The sequence below is a fragment of the Megalobrama amblycephala genome, linkage group LG11 (assembly GCF_018812025.1).
Source record: "Megalobrama amblycephala isolate DHTTF-2021 linkage group LG11, ASM1881202v1, whole genome shotgun sequence".
Lineage (NCBI taxonomy): Eukaryota > Metazoa > Chordata > Actinopteri > Cypriniformes > Xenocyprididae > Megalobrama > Megalobrama amblycephala.
The window spans coordinates 34,313,704-34,335,284 of NC_063054.1; the positions used below are offsets into that span (position 1 = coordinate 34,313,704).

Below are 21,581 nucleotides of genomic sequence, written 5' to 3' on the forward strand. Positions count from 1 at the left end.
TTTGTGCCCAAAGGCACAAAGCAATCCTCAACCTGTTGTGCATTTCGCTGACTTTCATTTGTTGGGGTCCTACAGACATTTCCAAATATACCATTTCTGCAGACTCGAAAGAAACGAATCAATAAGTGATCTTATTGCCTGATCAAATGACCTTTTAAAACAAAAGTTTGTCTTTGTCCGCATTCTCGATACGTGCAGTATAACAACGGCGGCAGCGTGACTATTTCATAAGTTAACATCATCGTCGAAGCACTTCTGAACTCTTCCACTAGCATTATATACACGTGTGTTTCTTCAACTAAAAGAACTTGCATTTCATTTTTATTACAACTAACAGATTTCAACATTTGTTTTCTTTTTCTTACAATGAAGGTCACATTAAAACCATCTGGAAAACTTTTTCACCATGTCTTCATTTATTTTTGCTCAAATTCTTTTTTTATTATTTAACCATTGTCTCAGACTTTCAGCTTCAAATAGACTTTCATATTTTAAGACTTTTAGTCTTAAAATACAAAAATCTATTTGAAGGTTTACTGAGAAACCAATAAATAATACAAATATTTATGATAGTTTTAAAACTTTCAAACTATTTCAATACTGATTGTGTTATATACACTAGCGTTCAAATGTTTGAGATTAGTAAGAGGATGAAAGAATGTCTTTTATGTTCATCAAGGCTGAATTTATTTGAATAAAGTATATTGTAGAATATTATTATGATTAAAATAACTGTTTTCTATTTGAGTAAATTTTAAAATGTAATTTATTCCTGTGATCTAAAGCTGAATTTTCAGCATCATTACTCCAGTCTTCAGTGTCACATGATCCTTCAGAAATCATTCTAATATGCTGATCTGCTGCTAAAGAAACATGTATTATTAGGGGCCAAGCACCGAAGGTGCATAGGCACCTATTGTATCCGTTGGCGTTCTTATTAGGGGCCAAGCACCGAAGGTGCGGAGGCACCTATTGTTATTGTTGGCGTTCTTTTTTTTTTTTTTTTTTATTCTTCTTCTTCTTCTTCTTCCGCTCTTGAAGTCTATGACAGCCCATAGAACCGCTTGCGGGAAAGTTATGAAATTTGGCACACAGTTAGAGGACAGTCTGATCTATGTCCATAGCAAATTTGGAGTCTCTAACTCAATCCCTCTAGCGCCACCAGCTGTCCAAAGTTGCACTTATGTTTATGTTAATAACTTTTGAACAATAAGGGCTAGAAACAGCCCAGGAATTTTCCTCTGATTCCTTGGGTCAAGCCGAATCGATTGCACCCTATGACGTAATTTTCCGTCATGAAAATTCTGAAAAACGTACTTTTTCGAACTCCTCCTAGGCCGTTACTCCGATTTTCACGAAAATTGAACCAGATCATCGTCAGACCATGCCGACAAAAAGTTATGGAATTCAAGTTGATTCCTCAAACCGTTTTCGAAAAACAGGCGAACGAATCGTACGTAGTGCTTGCGAAAATAGACATAAGGCTGTATCTCAGCAACACTTTATCATATTCAGACCAAACTTGGTACATGTCATTACAAGCATGACCTGAGGCAACATGCAGCGTTTTGGCGCAGTGCCACCTAGTGGTGCGGAGATATGAAAAATTGATATTTTTGCTTATAACTTCTGATGGGTTTGTCCAAAAATCATAAATTTGGTCTCGTTGGATTCGGGGCAATCATGCCAAGTCGAATGATAACCAATTTTCCCACTATAGTACCATTTTGGCCGTCGGACATTTTGAATTTTGTGCTAAAATGCTGTATTTTACGAACGCATTAGCGTATCGTTACGAAACTCGGTATGGGTCATCAGCACAATGCCCTGAAGGAGCCTGAGAAGTTTCGGACCAGCGCCACCTTGTGGTCAAAAGTTATAACAAAAATTCTAATAACTTTTGAATATTTTAACTGATTGTAATGAAACTGGTCTCAGTTGATTCCTTGGGTCATGCCGAGAACAAAGATATCAAATTTGCCATAGTCGGCTGAACTTTCCTGTCTGCCATATTGTTTTTCTTTAAAAAGCATACTTTTTCGAACTCCTCCTAGACCGTTGCTCCGATTTTCACCAAAATTGAACCGTATCATCTTAAGACCATGCCGACAAAAAGTTATGGATTTCAAGTTGATAAGTCAAACGGTTTCGTATACCGGAGCAACGAATTTGAGGCATGATGCAAAAACGACTCTTGAAGCTGTATCTCTGCAATGCTTTGACATATTGACACCAAACTTTGCAAGTGTCATTGTCACCTCAGTCTGACCATACCACAACAATTTGGATACATCGCCACCTATTGGTCGAAAGTGATGAACCAGTAAATCCTCATTTTTGATAATTTTTCAGCTCTTTTGCCTAAAATGATCTTAATAGGTCTTTAATTGCTCACTGTTGCAGTCAGTCTGATGCTCCCAGCCGTGTTGGCTGGCTTCTTGTGCTGTTTTTGTGCTTGGCCCCGTAATTGCTGCTTGCAGCTATATTTATTATTATTATTAATGTTGAAAACAATTTTTGTTAAAACAGTGCTACATTTTTTTTCAGGGTTCTTTGATGAATAGAAAGTTCAAAAGAGCAGCATTTATTTGAAATCGATTTTTTTGATCAATTTAATGAATTGTTGCTGAATAAAATTTCTTAAAAAACATCTCAATGACTCCAAAGTTTTTTAACAGTAGTGCAAATTTGAAAATTTCTTATTGTGCAACATTTCCAATGTGCATTTATTTAAAAAGTGTGAAAATATGATTTATGATACATAAAACTCTAGCTTTAGTGAGACAAAGGAGTTTTACATTTTATCCTATACCGTGTGAGTGCCAAAATTGCCTGTTTAAGAGAGTTTGTTGTCTAAAAGTTCACAGGTCCAAAAGTGCTCATAGCTGAAGAAACACTTGGCCTAAATTTTTCCTCATCTCCTGCCAGACCTTTCCTCACTCTGGTGGTCACATCGGGCGCCCACATGCCATCTGAACTTCCTCCATATATTTGGTATTGATCGGAATAATCAGTGCTGGATGAGATTGAGACATTGGGTTTGACATTTCAATGCAATTGTTCTCTGACCTTTATACAAATGAAAGAATACATCATCCTGCAGAAAGACAAACGTACAGAATGTACATGAGTTCATCTAATGGATGTCAGGATCTCATGAGTCAAGTACCTAAGAAAGACACGCAGACTTTACAGAAAGTGTTGAACTGAAACTTGTTGGCGGCCTCCAGCAGGGTTTTGGCGTTGGCCGAGTGGATGACCAGCGAGCCGGTGTAGACGAACTCCAGCAGCAGCTCCAGCACATCTGCACCAATGTTAGTCATCTTCAGCTCCAGCTTCTCTCCACTCCCCGTCTCTCTAGACGACCTGACAACACACACGCACAAACGTACACCAAACACACAAATAAGGAGGTCATGACCAAAAGGAAAGCCTTATGGCATATTTCAGACACACCCAAAATCCATTACAGGATGATTCTATGAAACGGCTGCCTTTTCCAGTTTGAGAAAGTAAATGTCTGTAAGATTTTAAAAATTCTATCAGATATACTATAATGTGTTTAAATGTGAATAAAATGCATTGTGCTATCTGAATGAATACATTATTTTTGGGGGTTGAAGGGATTGTCCACCCTAAAATGAAATTTAAGTCATAATTTAGTTAAATTCTCCTCTTTTGTATTGGTTTGTTAAAATATGACACATTTTTTTTTTCTTTTTTTTTTCTGAAAATCATCTGGAAAACTTTTTTTCATTTATTTTTGAGATAATAAAATTTAAAAAAGTGGTATAAAAAAGTATATATATATAGCATATAAAATATATAAAAAAGTATATATATATATATATATATATATATATAGCATAAATAAATAAATAAATAAAATAATAAATATAATATATATTATTTACATAATAATTTTAATAATAATTTAATTCAATATCTTAAAAAAATAAAGTTAAATTAAATTCTAAAATAAAATAAAGTTAAATTCTCCTCTGTTGTATTGGTTTATCTTAAAATATGATACAATTTTAATTATTTACTTTTTTTAATTTAATAAACATTTTTCAACATTTGTTTTCTTAAAAACATCTGGAAAACTTGTTTCACTTATTTTTATATAATATATATGTGTAATATATATATATTACATAATTATTTCATTTATATTTAATTTAATAATTTAATATCTTAAATAAAATTTGTAAAATACGAAAAAATGGCAAAAAAATGGAAAAAATTATTTTTTTTAGTAGTACTACACTGTCAACTAAATAAAAAAATAATCAGAGAAAATAAAGTCAAACAGCTAGCTGTTTTTCCAAATATTCCAATTGGTTTTCATCAATAGAAAGTAGAAACATGGCATGTGATATCACAGGCCAAAATGGCATTCCCAAGACACAAAGAGAGATAAAACACAAAAGTTAGTTGATTTTTGTGAATGTGTTTAGAGAAAATGTCATACAGTAAAAGTTTTTACGTTTTTATATTCTTTTCGTTTGTACACAAAAGGCATCAGTTTTGTAGAACGACCCTACAGGAAAATCATAAAGCACTGATACGATTCATTCTGTTTCTTGCATCTGAAATTAAACACAATCTGAATCAAAGAGTGAAACAATTTTTATGATACATGAGCATGGCATGCTTTGAGGACGGGCACAGGTGGCGCACAAATGCACAGAAAGAATGACAGGGGAAGAGGGGAAGGGGAAGAGGGCTGATACCGCAATCTGCCTGTCCACATGGAGCGATCGCACAGTAAACTGGCGGAGATGGAAGCATTTCATTACATTAATAAGATCCGTACACCACCCCGAGCACAATGACGGCACACAACCTCTCAATGCCTGAATGTGAGACTCTCAGACCAGAGTTACCTGTCTGCTCATGTCTTTCACATGCAATTGCCCTGATCACTTCAAATAGAATAATTCCCAGGGGTAGATGGGAAATGTGAATAATGAGCAGCATCAGGGTTTTATGCTCTGAGTGAAACGATAATCCCTGAAGGTCAAGGGCAGGAGGAGTGAAATTAATAGCCAAGCAGCCGTTGATTGTGTTTTAGTGTCGGCTGAAGATAGCACTGATGTGTACAGTCACCAGATAACTGCCAAGCTACCAGATGGAAAGCCGATATACACGGAAAGGCCATTAGGTGAAAATGAGGTGATTTCTAGATATTTCTCTCTGCTCAGCATTCAATACTGTGATGATCTGCCCGAAGGTTTTCAACGAAACCGAAACCGGTCAATTTGGGGCGAAAATTTTCCAGTTAATTTATTGATTAAACTGCTGGCCATTCGATCTAGCATTTCAAATTTGCTTTAAATGTGATGGCTGTCTAAGTTTCATGCAATTCTAAAATCATGTTCCCACGGTTCCGGGAGAGTGAAAACTGTCTGTAAAGTGATGCAATGCTTTAACAACATCAAGTGTCTAAATGCTACAGTATTCAAAACAAGCGGTTGGGAATGCCGGTGGGTTCGAAAGCAAAATATTTCATCACATTTTCACCTTCTTTCACGGCTCTAGAAAAGAAAACCTTTTTTTATTATTTTTATTAACTGTCCTTTTAGTCTACAACTGGATGCAATGCATATAGCACACAAATAAAATGGCAAATATTATAAAAGTACTAAATGCTGTAATTTTAACATATTCTTAGTAGTCTGTTTACCACTATAAGTGCACTTCCATGCATTTAAAGCTTTTGGATTTTGCCTCAAATATCAAAACAATAATCCAACAGATGTAAAAACCAAACACAACTTAACTATAACCATAATCCATTACGAAAACACAAAAGAAAAGGTTGTTTTAGCTGTAATGGCTAGCTACTTTGTGATAAATAAAATAAAATAAAATAAAATAAAATAAAATAAAATAAAATAAAATAAAATAAAATAAAATAAAATAAAATAAAATTAAATAAAATTAAATAAAATTAAATAAAATTTAAGAATTAGTTATATATATGAAATTCATTTATGGAGGGAAAAATAAAACTTTTTTTGTTTTTAAGTGTAAGTAACTAAATTCTTAAAATACACAAACAGTATATATAAATATATTGTAAAAAGTGTATAGACATGTCTTATAAAATAATGTTAGTGGTAAAACCCGTTTCACTATATATATATATATATATATATATATATATATATATATATATATATATATATATATATATATATATATATATATATATATATATATAGTGTACAGAAATGTCTTCTAAAATAATGTTAGTGGCAAAAACCAAAAACCTTTCAAAAAAAAGTTATAAAACTAGACATTTGGTCATCATTACTCAGCCCATGTTGTTTCAATTCTGTATTATTATTAAACACAAAATGAGACTGTCAGCAGAAAATCATGGTTGTCCATGGAAAATGGAATGTGATTTATACTATCAAGCCCCATAAATGTATAATAAAAAAAGTCCATACAAGTCATGAACTATATTCCAAGCCCTGCGAAGCCATTAATAGCTTTGTGTGAGGAACAAAATGTAGGTTCTGGAGCCCTCAAAACTCATTTGCACTTGCGTTCAATTAAAATCCCAATGCAAAAAAACAACCATGAGTGAGATTTCAATTTGTACAAAAAAATATTTCGGGTACGCTTCTGACAGAAAACTACTGCATGGTTTGAATATAGCGTATACAGTCGTTCACGGAGCCTGGCAGTTTAAATCATCCACTTTTCCTGCAACATAAACAACCTTATCTGCTGAAAGCAAGCTTGGACGTTCTGTCGAAGATATCCTTTTGTGTTTCCCGACAGAAAGAAAATAGCAACATGGGGAGAGTAAACGACGACAACATTTTGGGGCGAACTACTTCTCGAATGAGAAGATCCCATCTTCTTGCACTAGGTGAAAACACACTTGAGTATTTTTAACACAATACCGGGGTAACTTTTTGGCAACAATGACTCCGACAGGACACGTAACCCGTCTGAAGACTACGGCAACTAAAAAAAATGGGACGGGAAGATCCACAGACACACTGACGGATAGGGTGAAGGTGTGTGGAGGATGGTTGCGGTGAAGAAGAGAGAGTAAGAGAGAAGAAAAAGTGAGGCAAGGGGACGTTAGTTCTGCCACAGGAAGCCAGCAGCCATTCTTCAGGATGAGAGGAGGTGTTCCATGACTGGATCTTTGAGAGTGACCCCCCACCAAACCTAAACAAAGTCCCCGGTGTCATTTGCACTGTCAGCGCGGCCCTGTGCATGAACATAGGAGTGCGTAGGGTGTCATTAGTCTCCACTGATTGAGTACTTGAGGGAGGAGAAGGACAACTCAAGAGGAGAACGTGCAATTACGCCCCTGGAACTACAGCTGAAAAGATTAAGAAACGCCACTCCCTCCTGAAAAGCAAAAAAAGCCAGAGTTTGTTATTTTTGTCCTCGCTAATTGCCGTGGGGATAGGTTTTAAGGTAATAGAATGGGATGGTAGTCCTGGGTTAAGTTATGGAGGTGATGGAGAAGAGAAAGGGGGGAAAAATAAGAACGGAAAAAGACAGAGAAAGAAATAAAACAAAAGCATGTTCATCAACCAGGTCAATTAGTGCAATCTGAATCGGCTGGAGTAGCAATTTGCTTTGTCTGAGCACTTTTATTATGGAAATCACTCTGGCTTTGGAAAGAGGTGCATATTTATGGAGCTGCTGATTGCAAGCGTTGTTTTTCAGCAAGATGGAGAGAGAGAGAGAGAGAGAGAGAGAGAGAGAGAGCATGTCCGTGAGAGATAGAGCAGAGAAAGTGTTTAAAAAAATGAGCATCTATTATTTTTCTCACTTAAAGTGCCATTTTTTCAGCATTAGCAGCCAACATGAGGATGAGGATGATGGGAGATGGCCACATGGTGCATGTGTGTGCAAACGCAGATTATAAATTAGCTGGGGACATCCAACAAAACTGCTGGCCACTGTTGACTAACACATTTAACCACACACACACACACACACACACACACACACACACACACACACACACACACACACACACACACACACACACACACACACACAAAAATAGATTAAAAATATCTGGAGTTCATTTTCTCTGGCCTCTGCCAGTAAAGCAAGATTAATGATGAAAAAAAAACAAAAAAACAAAAACAAAAAAATGCCTGATTGACCATAATTATCCTTGTTCATGTATGTTTCCAGACAGAAATGGCCCACAGGGCTACAGCGTCATGTGGCGGTCAATATTAGCAAAAATTTACATCCAAGAAGAGGTAAGGGACACTGGGGTAAGACGTGTCGCTCGATTAATAAAGTAGACTGTGCATATTTTTTGTCACATGAGTCTATATTTAGAATTGCTACCTGTTGTTGTTGCTTTTCTTTTGCATGTTAAAATACAAGTCAGGTAAAATACATTTTTGCAGGTTAAAGCTAATGTATATATATATATATATATATATATATATATATATTTAGAGAGAGAGAGAGAGAGAGAGACATATTATGTCTATATACATATACATACATATGCATACATATAATAATATATATACACACACATATATTATGTAACCTTTATGTTACATACGATTAATCACAATTAATTGATTTGACAGCCCTAATAAATAATTTATTTTAAGACCTGTTACATTTACAGCAAAATAAGGCATTCATTTAACTGTGAGAAATTTTTTTCTTATTATCATTTATTCATTTTTTTGAGAATTCAGATGTCTATGTTACAGATCATTTCTTTTCATTTAAGTTGACAGCAAACATCCCGTAATATAATTAGGAGTATTAGTTATACCTCATTTCTGCTTGCCTAGAGGACGACTCAAGTAAAATGTGACACAGCTTACCCCACTCTATGTGCCATTATTTACAGCATAATACTGATGCAAAACTAATACAAAGTCTGGAAGAAAAATCAGATTTGGCCGAAAAGCATTATGGGAAAAAGGAATAAATAATATTAAAAATTTTTTTTTAGAGGTTCGGAGAGAAAACTGTGCAGTCGAATCATTACAGCATGAAATATGAATGAAGGAGCACACTGTGGAACTTCATTACTGTATATAAACTTCAACCCTCCCTGCAAAACACCCAGAAAGTGACGTTCCTCTAGTGCAGGAGGTAATTGTGGCTTCATAGAAGTCGACTGTCACATCCCACGGGATTAATGATCTCCCACTGTTTTCCGAATGAAACCTCGCTCATTCCTCGCACTTGTAACGCCACATCTACTGTAAAACAAACGTGCGGTCTTATATATAATAAATAAATAAGAGTGCGGTGTCAAAGCTACTTTGAGCTAGCCAAGTTTCACATTACACACATACGCTGACGGCTTGGTGCAGTTGCACTACCCATAAATTAAAGTGGCACCAAGCATACTTATTGAAAATCCGGAGGGGAAAATGGAATTACTGAGGGCAATCCGTCTCCGCGCTCTATGCGGCAGACGCTAAAGGGGAGGGTAATGGCTTTTTTTTCCACGGCCGAGGGGGAGCATGTGTGCACATTTAGGAGGTGCATTATATCCTTCAGGTGGCATGTTCTCTCCACACCCCTCAGATGAGCTTAATGCGAGAGCGCAGTCGGTAAAAATAGCATGTGGTTCAGGCGATAGCAAAGCGCAAATTTTCAGTGAAGAAAGGGAAACAATGTTCCAATTCGGAAAAGAGGGCATGGCATTGTGAATTGATATTATACAATATACCAGACTCTTACATCAAACTGTGTAAATAGGATTTAGAAATGAATGAATCTTCCCAGGAAATCATGATAACATAACGTGAACTGACATTATGGTCGAACAAAATTCTGAATTAAAGAACTGACTGCCTTTTTATTCAGGAGTGTGAATTTGAATTTAATTGGCCACACCCTACAGGAAGTCGAATTGGAATTTGAATCGGTTTGACAGGAAGTGGAATTTACTGATAATCTGTGTTGGGGGTAATGCATTACAAGTAACGCAAGTTATGTAATCAGATTACTTTTTTCAAGTAAAGAGTAAAGTAACATTATTTGCAACAAAATAAAATAAAATAAAAGTTACTTTTTCAAATAAGTAACACAAGTTCCCATTTATTGACTAGTTGAGAGAAACCGGGAGTAAGTGCAGAGGAGTTGTGTGCGTTGTGTAAACATGAAACAATTCTGAAGAAAGAGTGTTGAAATTTCTTCTCCTGCATCCTATACACTTAAGTCTAACATCACGCGTCGCTGCTTCCAAACGTTCTACCAGATGCCCAAGAAAACAACAAACGGTGCTGATATACACTCACGATGTGATGTAATACTACCGAAAATTTACCGAAAAACCTCCATACCGAAATCCCAGATGGCCAGACAGTGATTCAAATTTTATAAATCGTTAAAATATTTGTGTCTGGTATGTCATGAACACAGTGACTGTAGTCATCGTGGGATGGGAATCACAGAATACCTCACGATACGTTACGATACGATACATGGCTCACGATACGATAATATATATATAATATCATGATACAGCAATTCTGCGATAATCAGTATATTGCTAGACAATCCTATAATGATACATCACGATATCTGTCTAACTATGAAAACTAAATGCCTGTGAAAAGGTTAAGTGTACGCTTTCCAGACTTGCTTAAACGTGGCTGGGGCATCTATTATTTTACTCACAGTGCTGTCTGCCATCCTGTTAAAAACCTCTTTGTCTTGGGCTAGTTAACTTACGTTCACTTTTCCGTCATTCATATATTGAGCGCCACCTCAAGGAGCCATGAAGTAGCGACACTGGGAGCAGGAAATCTATTTAAAGCGCCTTATTTTATTAATTAAAATACCGATATTTGGGGCCAGCGAATCGATTCTTGTATTGCACGATATATTGCCCTATCAATATTTTGTCCCACCCCTAGTTTTTTTAAAATGCTTAGCTTACATGTGTAATATGAATAAATAGTGCTCATAAACGGCTGTTGAGATAGTATTCTCAAGTGAAACGAGTAGAGGCTTGGAAACAGCATTCCTTGCATCACGACTTAACAAGCGGGTTCTTGTTTGTTTGTAAGCCAGGTGAGAAAAAGGAACGTGTACATTACCTTCCATTAAAAAGTAACTAAGTAATGCAATTAGTTACTTTTTTATGAAGTAACACAATATTGTAATGCATTACTTTTAAAAGTAACTTTCCCCAACACTGGCTATGTTTACATGCACCAATTTTCGCCAGTCCGAATGAATTGAATTTGATTGCAGTTCTGCTAACATGTGCTCTAAACATTGTAATCTGATTCAAATATCCGTTTATATGTGTTTTATATACATTCCGATTAAAACTTTTGCGCACGCGCTCTGTGTGTGACGTCATATCGATCACACTTGCAGAGACGACCGTGGACGTGACACCAACAGAGCTCATCGTTATTTTTGCCCTGTTGTCATACACATTCATAAATCAGCAATGGTTTTTAGATAAAAAGACGTGAACGTGAACTTAGGCACTGTGTAATGCTTGTCAACATTGCACTGCGCATGTGCCCCAGAGACTTCTGAATACGATTGATAAAGTAGTCGGATTCAAGTGTTTACTTGGTAATTTTTTGCTGTTGGTTCAGATTAGAAGAGGAATAAAGCACTCCTTCCAATCCGATCGAAATTTCATTCAGATCGAGCTCAATCGGATCGATTAAGGTGTTTACATGAACATTTTTCAATCAAACAATAGTAATGCATTCTGGGAAATTATGTGTTCTTCCTCCCTGGTCCACAAAAGTTATCCATCCATCCATCCATCTACAGTATCTGTCTGTAGTTATCAATTACAGTTATATAAAATTATATGAATTTCAATTAATTTTAATTCTTAACTTCAAACATTGCAACAAGAAATTTAGGGTCATCAGAAAATTTTGGGTCAGTTTTGGTCCCACTAGACTTTGTGCTCCTTTCATTTTCATTCATATGCATGCTAACATGGGAGAGTGGAAATGCAAGCATGTGCGAAGGCGTTTTATCTTTCCAAAGTTTGTAAATCTATATAGAGAAAAAAAACAACTTTTGACTAATAGAGAATATAAATGTCACAGACTAAGCTCTTGATTCAATACAAGCAATACCTAAAACCTAAAAGCTGTTACTGAATGTAGTGCACATGTAGATTTGTGGTATAAATTGTATATTAAATGGTTTATTTTCACATCCCCTCCACCAGCTATCATTAATTTTTTTTTTTTTTTTTTTTTTTTTTTTTTGCCAATGCAAATTCCCACCCCACATTTTCAGGCTTTTTTTGCTTGGAAATACGCCATATGACGCAAATAAAATGGGTTGCAAATGCCATTTCATATTGACTTTAAGGAATTGGGCTTGAAACTCGGCAGGTTCATGCCCAGGTGAGGGTGACCCAGATCCTGGAGCCGTACTGCGATCACAAATCTGCTCTTTTATCACTTCACCCTTGGGGGTGGCACTTAACCCAAGGCTGCTTCGGGGAAACTGTTCTTGCTATTAGCGTGCTTAAAAGCACTTTGGATGAAATGCATAGATAGATATACATAGATGCAAGTATAGATGCAATGAGAAAAACTCATTGTTGCAGAAACAATGAGTTTTTCAATGCAGGTGCCCATAAGTTAAGCTACAACAAAAAGCAGCATATGATTTTATGAAGCATTGAAATCCTCTATGAATTTCAGAGCTGGAGAGGATAATCTATGGACAACGCCTGCCAAAACATGTCTCCTTCAGTCTGATATCACCAAACAATCATGCAAGGTCCTCTGTCAAACGCAAGGTCAGTGACAGCAGCTGGATCTTAAAGGGACGTCGCACATCTACACAGGTCCGGTGTTTACCGTGTTTCTATATTCAGCTGAATAGAGGGAAAGAGAGACGAGAGAAAGTGCAGGGATGGCAAGTGAACTGAGGCTTTGATTTGTGAATGTGAATAGTTAACAACTATGCCAAGAAGAATGAAGAGCATCAGGGCCAGTTTCATAAACATAGCCATTATGTTAAAACAGTGTCTTAAGATCTTTGACCCACTAGCAGTTAGTCAAGGGGCAGTCAGTCTTACTTTTCGGTATCAAATTAGGCTAATCTATGTTTTAATGTAACTGAACAGTCTTAAAGAAAAAAAATTGATGATTAACTTGTAAGACTAGTCTTAGCGGTTCATGCGCACTTCAGAATCTCACCGGTAATAGCGAGTCATCCGGGTACTTTTCGCCTACTGTTTTTCGAATGCTATGAATTCGGACATACTACTCTTTTCACATACTGTTTTTCGTGTACTATATAGTAGATAAATATTTGATTTCGGACGCAGCTTAACACTCTTAGCGATGCTACTAACTGCTTTTTTTTTTTAAAAATAGTGTGACAATAGCACAAATCTTAACAAAAAGTGCAGCTTTTGTAGTCAGGGGCTTGTTTAGGTTATTGGGGGCCCTAAGCAAATCTCCTAGAGGGGGCCCCACGATCACATTCAGGAGAGGGGGTCTAGTTTTTTGAGTATTCTGTGATTTTTCCCTCCCAGCTTCATACTCACCCGTCCCAGAGCGACGCCCCATAAGCACCACCGCACTCACTAATGCATATAGTATGCATCTGATCTAGGCTACATGTAATGAGGCTTATCAGTATGTCACAATATCATCCTGTTTGGACTTTGCTTTCTGTTTTGCTCCATTTCCTGCCAGGCTGTCATCATAGTTATGCATTTCAATCCACAAGCTTGCAATTCGATTTGATATCAGTCATTTTGGATATACTGTATAATATATCAGGTACAGTATATGGCAAATTTTCTCAAGAAAAAAAATCTCAACTAATTCTGTAAAATATACATAGGGATCAGTTGGTATTACATTAATATTTAAGGTTAAAATGAACTGATTTGTATACAAACTTAAATTACACTTAAGGAAGTTATAATAGGCCTACTAACTTTAAAGTTATTTCTTCTCCAATTCGTTTTTTGAAATATAAACATTTAAATGGTGGCTGTCAACTTGATGGGTTTATTCAAACATGCAATATTAAAGAATATTAATATGTAATATTGTGCATATATTAGCTAAATGCTCCTCTCTAGAGTTATTTTTTTTAGCTGACTAACGAGTTTAAGGTCACTGAATATGTTTGTTCTGAGGTAAGATGTGATGTTACATTTGTTTGTTTATTACAAGCTTTTTTATGTCTTTCCGCGGTTAAAATACTGATTGAACGATTACACGAGACACGATACGGATTCCGGTACATTGTACTGTATCTTTTAACATACCTTTAGATACTCATTCATGTTTATTTTGCGCTGTAACTGGTATTAAAGCGGAGGAAAGGATCAGTTCACGTACACTTCAGACTGTCGCTTCTTTTGAAATGAGGCGCTCCAGCGAGAAGAGAAGTCATGGGGGCCCCCCAGGCCTGCGGGGCCCCATGCATTTACGTGCTTTGCGTGGTGGGTAAACACACTACTGTTTGTAGTAACAAGCTATATTTTGCATAATCGTTGTATTTACTGTATTTCTTATAACCAAGTAAGCTAAGCTAGCCAAATGTGCTCTGATATTTAAAAAAAAAAAAAACTTAAAAAAAAAAAAAATTGTCACTCAATTCTAGTGTAGCATTTTACATCTTGTCTGTAGTGAAATAAATACAGTCTTCTGTGTCACATGATCTTTCAGAAATCATTGTAATATGCTGAATTGCTGCTCAAGAAACATTTCTGATTATTATCAATGTTTAAAACTGTTGTGCTGATCAATATTTTGTGGAAATGGTGATGCATTTTTTTCAGGATTCTTTGAAGAACAGAAAGTTCAAAAGAAATCTTTTGTAACATTATAAATGTCTTTACTGTCACTTTTGATTTTTATGCATCTTTGCTGAATACCGGTTTTAATTTATTAAAACAAAAAATCGTACTGACCCTAAAATTTAAAATGGTAGTGTGTGTGTATAATGCTAGCTATATATATATATATATATATATATATATATATATATATATATATATATATATATACACTGTGTGTGTGTGTGTGTGTGTGTGTGTGTGTGTGTGTGTGTGTTCAAAATGTACAGTAATTTTAAAAGAAAACATTCAGAAATGTACATTTTCTGTTTACCAAAAACAACAACAACAAAAACAGCCGTCCAATATTTTGAGATTTGGAAATTATTGTCAACATTTCATAGGCTTTTTAAATGATGAGTAGGCTGTAGTTTGAAGCTTCAACACTGATGATGAGATTCAAAACAAAAACATCGAGAGGATGAATGTGCTGAAAATGAATGAACACTGCACACACACACACACACACACACACACACACACACACACACACACACACACACACACACACACACACACACACACACACACACACACACACACACACACAGCAATGCTGGAAAATGTGGTGCCAAAGAAATATTTCAATAATAACAATAAGTGCAAATAACAAAAAGTGAGCTGGCAACGGATGCAGAACAGTGTAATTTGGAAAAGCGAGGCAGTAAATGGCTCTGACCTGTGAAGGTAACGATTCAAGAGAAAGTTGCTCGGCACGTCTCATTGTTTGCGACTCTGAATGCATTCAATGCACCCATCGTGAATGTTTAACATATGAATGGGAAACTTTTATGCCCTATGAAGACCATACGCTTTGCTGATAAAATGGCTGACAAAGCTCATCCCATAGTCAAAATGACAGATACCACATTGCTGCTGGAGCACACTTTCCAAAATGCCCAACATGGTATTTTTGGGGGATGATTTGAATGCCTATTGTGATTCTTTTTTTCTCTCTCTTTCTTTTAAGATCCCTCAGTCATGGAACACATTCTCTGCTTTTAAAAATGGAAATTAATGTTAATGTTTTCTAAAATGAGGGGGAAGAAAAGATAATAAAAAAAGGCAAGGGTTGGCCTTTTTCCCAATTTAAGATACATTCATTTGAGCGAAAACGGTGAATGGCTGCTGGCCCTGTGATAGAAACCAAAGTCTTCCTACAAACCTGCAAGAGAGAAAAAGAGGGAGGGAAAAAATGACACAAATGCGCCCTACGAAAAGAACAGATTGGATCAACGGCTGGTGGGAAGGGAGGAAGGCAAACCTTTTCACCAGGTCCTTGAAATACAAGCTGCAGGAAGCTAGAACATTTTGGTGGACTTCAAATTCTTTGCCTTCAACTATAATTTTCAGGTCTGTAAACTCTTTCTCTCTGCGCTGCTGGTTCAACTCCTTCAACATCTCTGTAGAACAAAGAAGAAACAGACAATGCCAAACACGTGTTTAGAATTCAGCTTTTTTTGGAACAGATGCAACAATAAAAGCAGACAGTGGCAAAATTCATCACAGTGGCATACAGTAGATCAAAATAGGTCGGCATAGAATAAAAATGCAACGCTTTATGGACACATTAGAATCAACAATGCACGTTAAACATCAAGCAGAATTATTAATATTAGAGGATGCAAAATAGTAATACGCAATGGCACATTTCACAGTTTAACAGAGGATCTGAATACCTTCATTTCAAATATTCAGTTCTCAGTTCAACCCACAGGTCAGGAACTTACTGACCTATCAGTGTGCACAATAATGGGAGCTCAAGGCAAAAAATGTAAAATAAGCCAAAACTATTGATTTAATGTCATATTCCTTGGGGTATTTTTTTTTTTTTAGGAGAACTGTATTGTCTGTATTTTAGGACAAAGAAAAAAAAAAGTAATTGATGTGTGTCAAAAACCTAAACATTCTTTGAATTTTACAATTTATTACATTTTCTATTTAAGAGCCTGAATGCATGATTTTCCAAAAGGAATGCTCTCATGCCCTCCTATTTCAGATTAAAAAATAAAACAAATGTAATGGTTAAAACATGATTCCAAATACTGTTGTATGAGATTTCGTTCCAAATAAATGCAGTTTATATTCATTGACAAACACTGGACGGCAAGAGTTTAAGCTTTGGACCAAAAAAAAAAAAAAAAAATCATGATAATCAGCAAAACAGGCAAAACATCTTGTAAACAAACAGAAGCTTCAAAGAGAGAGAGAGAGAGAGAGAGAGACGAACCTCCGCATCAAGACACATTTGCAAAAATACTTCAAATTCAGAAATAGTTTCATTAATACAATAAAATGTTCTCTGATCTTTATTATCAACAACAAGAAAATAAAAGAAAAGCTTGTGTTCTTTGAAATCGCACAGGGGAAAACACTGCATTGATGAGAAAGGATATATATATGCATGCAAGTATAATCAGATTTTACTATTAAATTAATATTCCTGCAGATCTTGTTGCCTATTTGACAAGTTTACCAGAATCATGGGAACATTCACGCACAATCAAGTTTATATGCAGAGAAAACAAGCAGCAGATGTAGATGTGAATGCATATGTAAATAAATGAGGCGTCTGACAGAAAGCGAGGCAGAAGCCCAAGGAGACGAGGAGCGTATACGAGCCCCGTTTAATGAGGATCTATAAAGTGATTCTGACAACCGGACCTTGCAAAGTAACTTTAACAGGGAGCCAGTGTAAGGTCAACAGCTTCAGACAGCCGAACACAGCAGCGTCTGAAGCCAAATCACAGCACAACGGCAGCCATCTTTTCTCTTTATCCAACACGCTCTCTGAATCCATCGACAGCTCAACCGGTTTCTTTTTCACAACCGCTGCAACATATTTGAGCTGTTGATTATTATATAAAAATATTTCCCATTTTGACACGCCGTATTGACAACATGTTACGCAACTGCTTATGCAATGTGTTATCGCCGCTAACTGACACACCATCGGCTGGCTAATTCACACCACTTCCTCAGCATTGTCAGAACGGTGGAGATCTCAGTGTCGACTGTTTATTTCTGCAGCCTAATGGTCCAAATCTGAGATATTTTTATAAATAACAGCAAGTATTGAGTGAATGTGCCTCTTGGTTGATTTTACAGCCCAGAAAAGACGTTTATTTGTTCTAGCGAAGCGAGATTTTAGTCGAGCTGCATCATGCGGCGATCGTTCGGGAACAAAGGCTGCTGAAGACATTCTGTAAACATAGATCATTACCTAAATTTTCATTCTAACGTGAGAGGTCTGATTTAGATCAATTTAAACAGTTTAAAGCATTTTTAGTAAACAAAGCCATGTTCTACGCTATACAGACGTTATATAACTAATATTCATTTAACATCTTATCTGAATTACTCTTGAAATCACAGGACAACTGAGAGGATCCAACAGCAGGGGAAACAGAATCAAATTATTAGAAACAATGTGCCATTTCAGAAATCAATTTGATCTGCAGCGCTAAAGCAAATGGAACAGCATTGTAAACACATCACCAAAATGAACAACTACATTAACGCAGCATGTACACACACACACACACGCACGCGCGAGCACGCACATACACACGCAGAACAATAATGAGAGCCTTGAGCCACTGTGGCCACTTCAGCAATACAAAACCAAACACAATGAATCTCAGGGCTGTCTGAAATTACACTGAAATTACAAAGAAAGTAGCTGATTTACTGATGCGCCAACACTTGAAGCTCGGTAGTTTACATTTTAGAGTTAATCAAATTTAAAAACAAAGAAAAAAATGTGCTAAAAGATTTTTAATTGCTAAAAACCAATTAAAAGCACACAGCATATTACAGTCTGAATTATAGTTGACATGCAAAATCATAATATAAAGCCAATGTTTTGCCAATTTCTCGTGATTTAAGATTTAAGTGCGAAATCCATAAATATAACATGTAACAATTAGGGCTGCAACGATTAATCGCGATTAATAAAAGTCTGTGTTTACGTAATATATATGTGTGTGTTCTGTGTATAATAATTATGTATATATAAATACACACACATTCATGTATATATTTAAGAAAAATGTTATATTTATATATAAAATATTTATGTTTATATGTAATATAAAATATATATAAATATATATATTTATAATACATGCATATATTTCTAAACTTTATAAATGTATGTGTGTGTATTTTTATATACATAATTATTATACATAGAACACACACATATATATTACGTAAACATAGACTTTTATTTTACAAACGATTAATCGCAATTAATCGTTGCAGCCCTAGTAACAATATATATATATAACAATATATATATATACACATACACACGTAAACACGGAAACACACGTATTTACATTTTGAGATTTTCAAAAAGTTTAGAATTTTATATATATATAGTGTGTGTGTGTGTGTGTGTGTGTGTGTGCGCGTTTTTGTGACATATCAGGGGTAGTGTAGGGGGATAGAAAATACGGTTTGTACAGTATAAAATCCATTACGCCTATGGAATGTCCCCACAATTTACAAAAACATACACACGTAAACACACGTATTTACATTTTGAGATTTTCAAAAAGTCTTGAATTTAAAAATTCAAACATTTTGTATAAAGACGTATATATATTTTTTTTTAGATATTTTGAGAAAAGTATTTATTTAATTTTTTTTTTATAAAAATGTATGCATGTATGCATATATATATATATATATATATATATATATATATATATATACACACACACACACACACACACACACACACACACACACATACAAATACAATACACACACATACAATATTTCACAAAAAAGTACTACATATATATAGATATATATATATTACTATGTTTACTTAAAAATGGCAAAGATTTTTTATGCTTTCTATCACACAAAAATAGTTTTTCTCATTATCATAATCATATTATGAAATATTGTAAACAATAGCAAAAAAACAGTACTAAACTTGCACACAAATTCCTCTACTAATTAGCAATGCCAAACCTGACAGCATTTCTCAAATTGTAATAAAAAGAAAACTTTGCATTATACAGGCTTTATTTGCGTGTGTGAGATCGCGATCAAATTGACGCACAGCGTGGCTTTGAGTCATCGTCGATTGACATGGCTTTCACCTCCAAACTCCTGCGTCGCACACAACACCCAATTCACGAACAAATGACAGCGAAAGAGCTACGCAGGAGGAACTATAGTTGTCAGTAAACAATGGTTCACCCACAAGGTCGCTGGACGCGGCAGAAAAGCTGATGGAAAAGCTAATTATGTGGAGCGGCCCAGGGTCAAGGCTCAGTGAGGAACAGCGATCATTAGCACGGGGCACGAAACATCACATGGCAGGTGAATTCACTCCCCGACCCGCGGCGCGCTGGATTTTGGTGAGCTCCTCTGCCGAACCTGAGAGGGATGATTATGTGTGATTTGATGGTTTGAACACACACTGAAAATTACAGTGTGTGTTGTGCATGTAATGGGAAAATAATTATCTGTCTCGCAGAAAACGGTACAACAGTAACCTACTTTCTTTGTTAGTGCTGAACTAATGATAAAATCTCCATGCAACCCACACGTCGATGTTTGGTAGGTGTGTGTTTACTGTAGCGTGCGCCGGTCATGGTGGGCGAAGGGAAGCTAATGTAGCATGAAAAACAATCCTGAGAGACAACATTAACGCAAGCGTGTGTGTGTGTGTGTGTGTGTGTGTCTCTCGTAAATGTATAGGGTCATGGTCAGACATGTCTCACTCTCAGGTCATTAGCTGTGCTGGTTTTACCTCTCACATGATTGGCCTCTCAGCGGACTTAAACAGCCAATCAGCAGGTTTCAGTCCATTAACCACAAATAAACAGAGAAAGTTCAATAATCCAATAATGCACTGTAGAGAAAAACACAGACTCTGAGTGATTCATTCACAGGGATGTCAGCTCACTTCTTAGACAAATACACACACAATAGTTTTAAAAGAAAATATATTAAGATAATAATAAATTATAATACAATTAGTGCTGTCAAATCAATTAATCGTGATTATTCGCATCTAGCATAAAAGTTTGTTTACAAAATGTGTATATATACACACACACACACACACAGGCTATATATGTACTGTATAAATATATGTGTGTGTTTATATACACACATACATATGCACGCATACACACACACACACACACACACACACACACACACACACACATAAACAAACTTTTACGTTATATGCGATTAATTGCGATTAATCAATTTGACAGCACTAAATATATGATTAATATAATATAATATAATATAATATAATATAATATAATATAATATAATATAATATAATATAATATAATATAATATAATATAATATAATATAATACTAACAACAACGATCAGTGATCAGGCATTAATAATAATAACAATATTTATTATTATTATTATTATTATTATTTCTATGTATTTATCTATATGTATGTATGTGTATTTATTAATACATATGTCCCTCTTCAAAACAAAATCCAATATAGATCCACATTAAAATACTTATATCTTATGTTTATCTTAATATGTATTTTAATTTTAATCATGATTTGTGACATTTTTTGTCACCAAAAAGTGTGTTTCTAGATAATTATTTATATTAAAAAGTCAAAAACTAATAGTGACATCCTATACAATAAACGTTCAAATTGTATTTTCTTTTTGTTAACTTAGAAATTAACCTCATAAATTAATTCCAGAATTAAACACATTTAGT

The 21,581-nt window shown here is 35.4% G+C and overlaps 1 protein-coding gene across 4 annotated transcripts in view; it reads right to left on the reverse strand.

Moving 5' to 3' along the window:
• Positions 1-21,581, reverse strand: part of LOC125278449 (kelch-like protein 29) — a 318,939-nt gene that overhangs the window by 89,893 nt on the left and 207,465 nt on the right. For all 4 annotated transcript variants that reach the window (XM_048207641.1, XM_048207642.1, XM_048207643.1 and 1 more), the window contains 2 exons: positions 16,107-16,245; positions 3,170-3,366 (listed from right to left, as the gene is read on the reverse strand). In XM_048207641.1, coding sequence (XP_048063598.1) covers positions 3,170-3,366; positions 16,107-16,245 — 336 coding nt within the window. The remainder of the gene's footprint in view (positions 1-3,169; positions 3,367-16,106; positions 16,246-21,581) is intronic.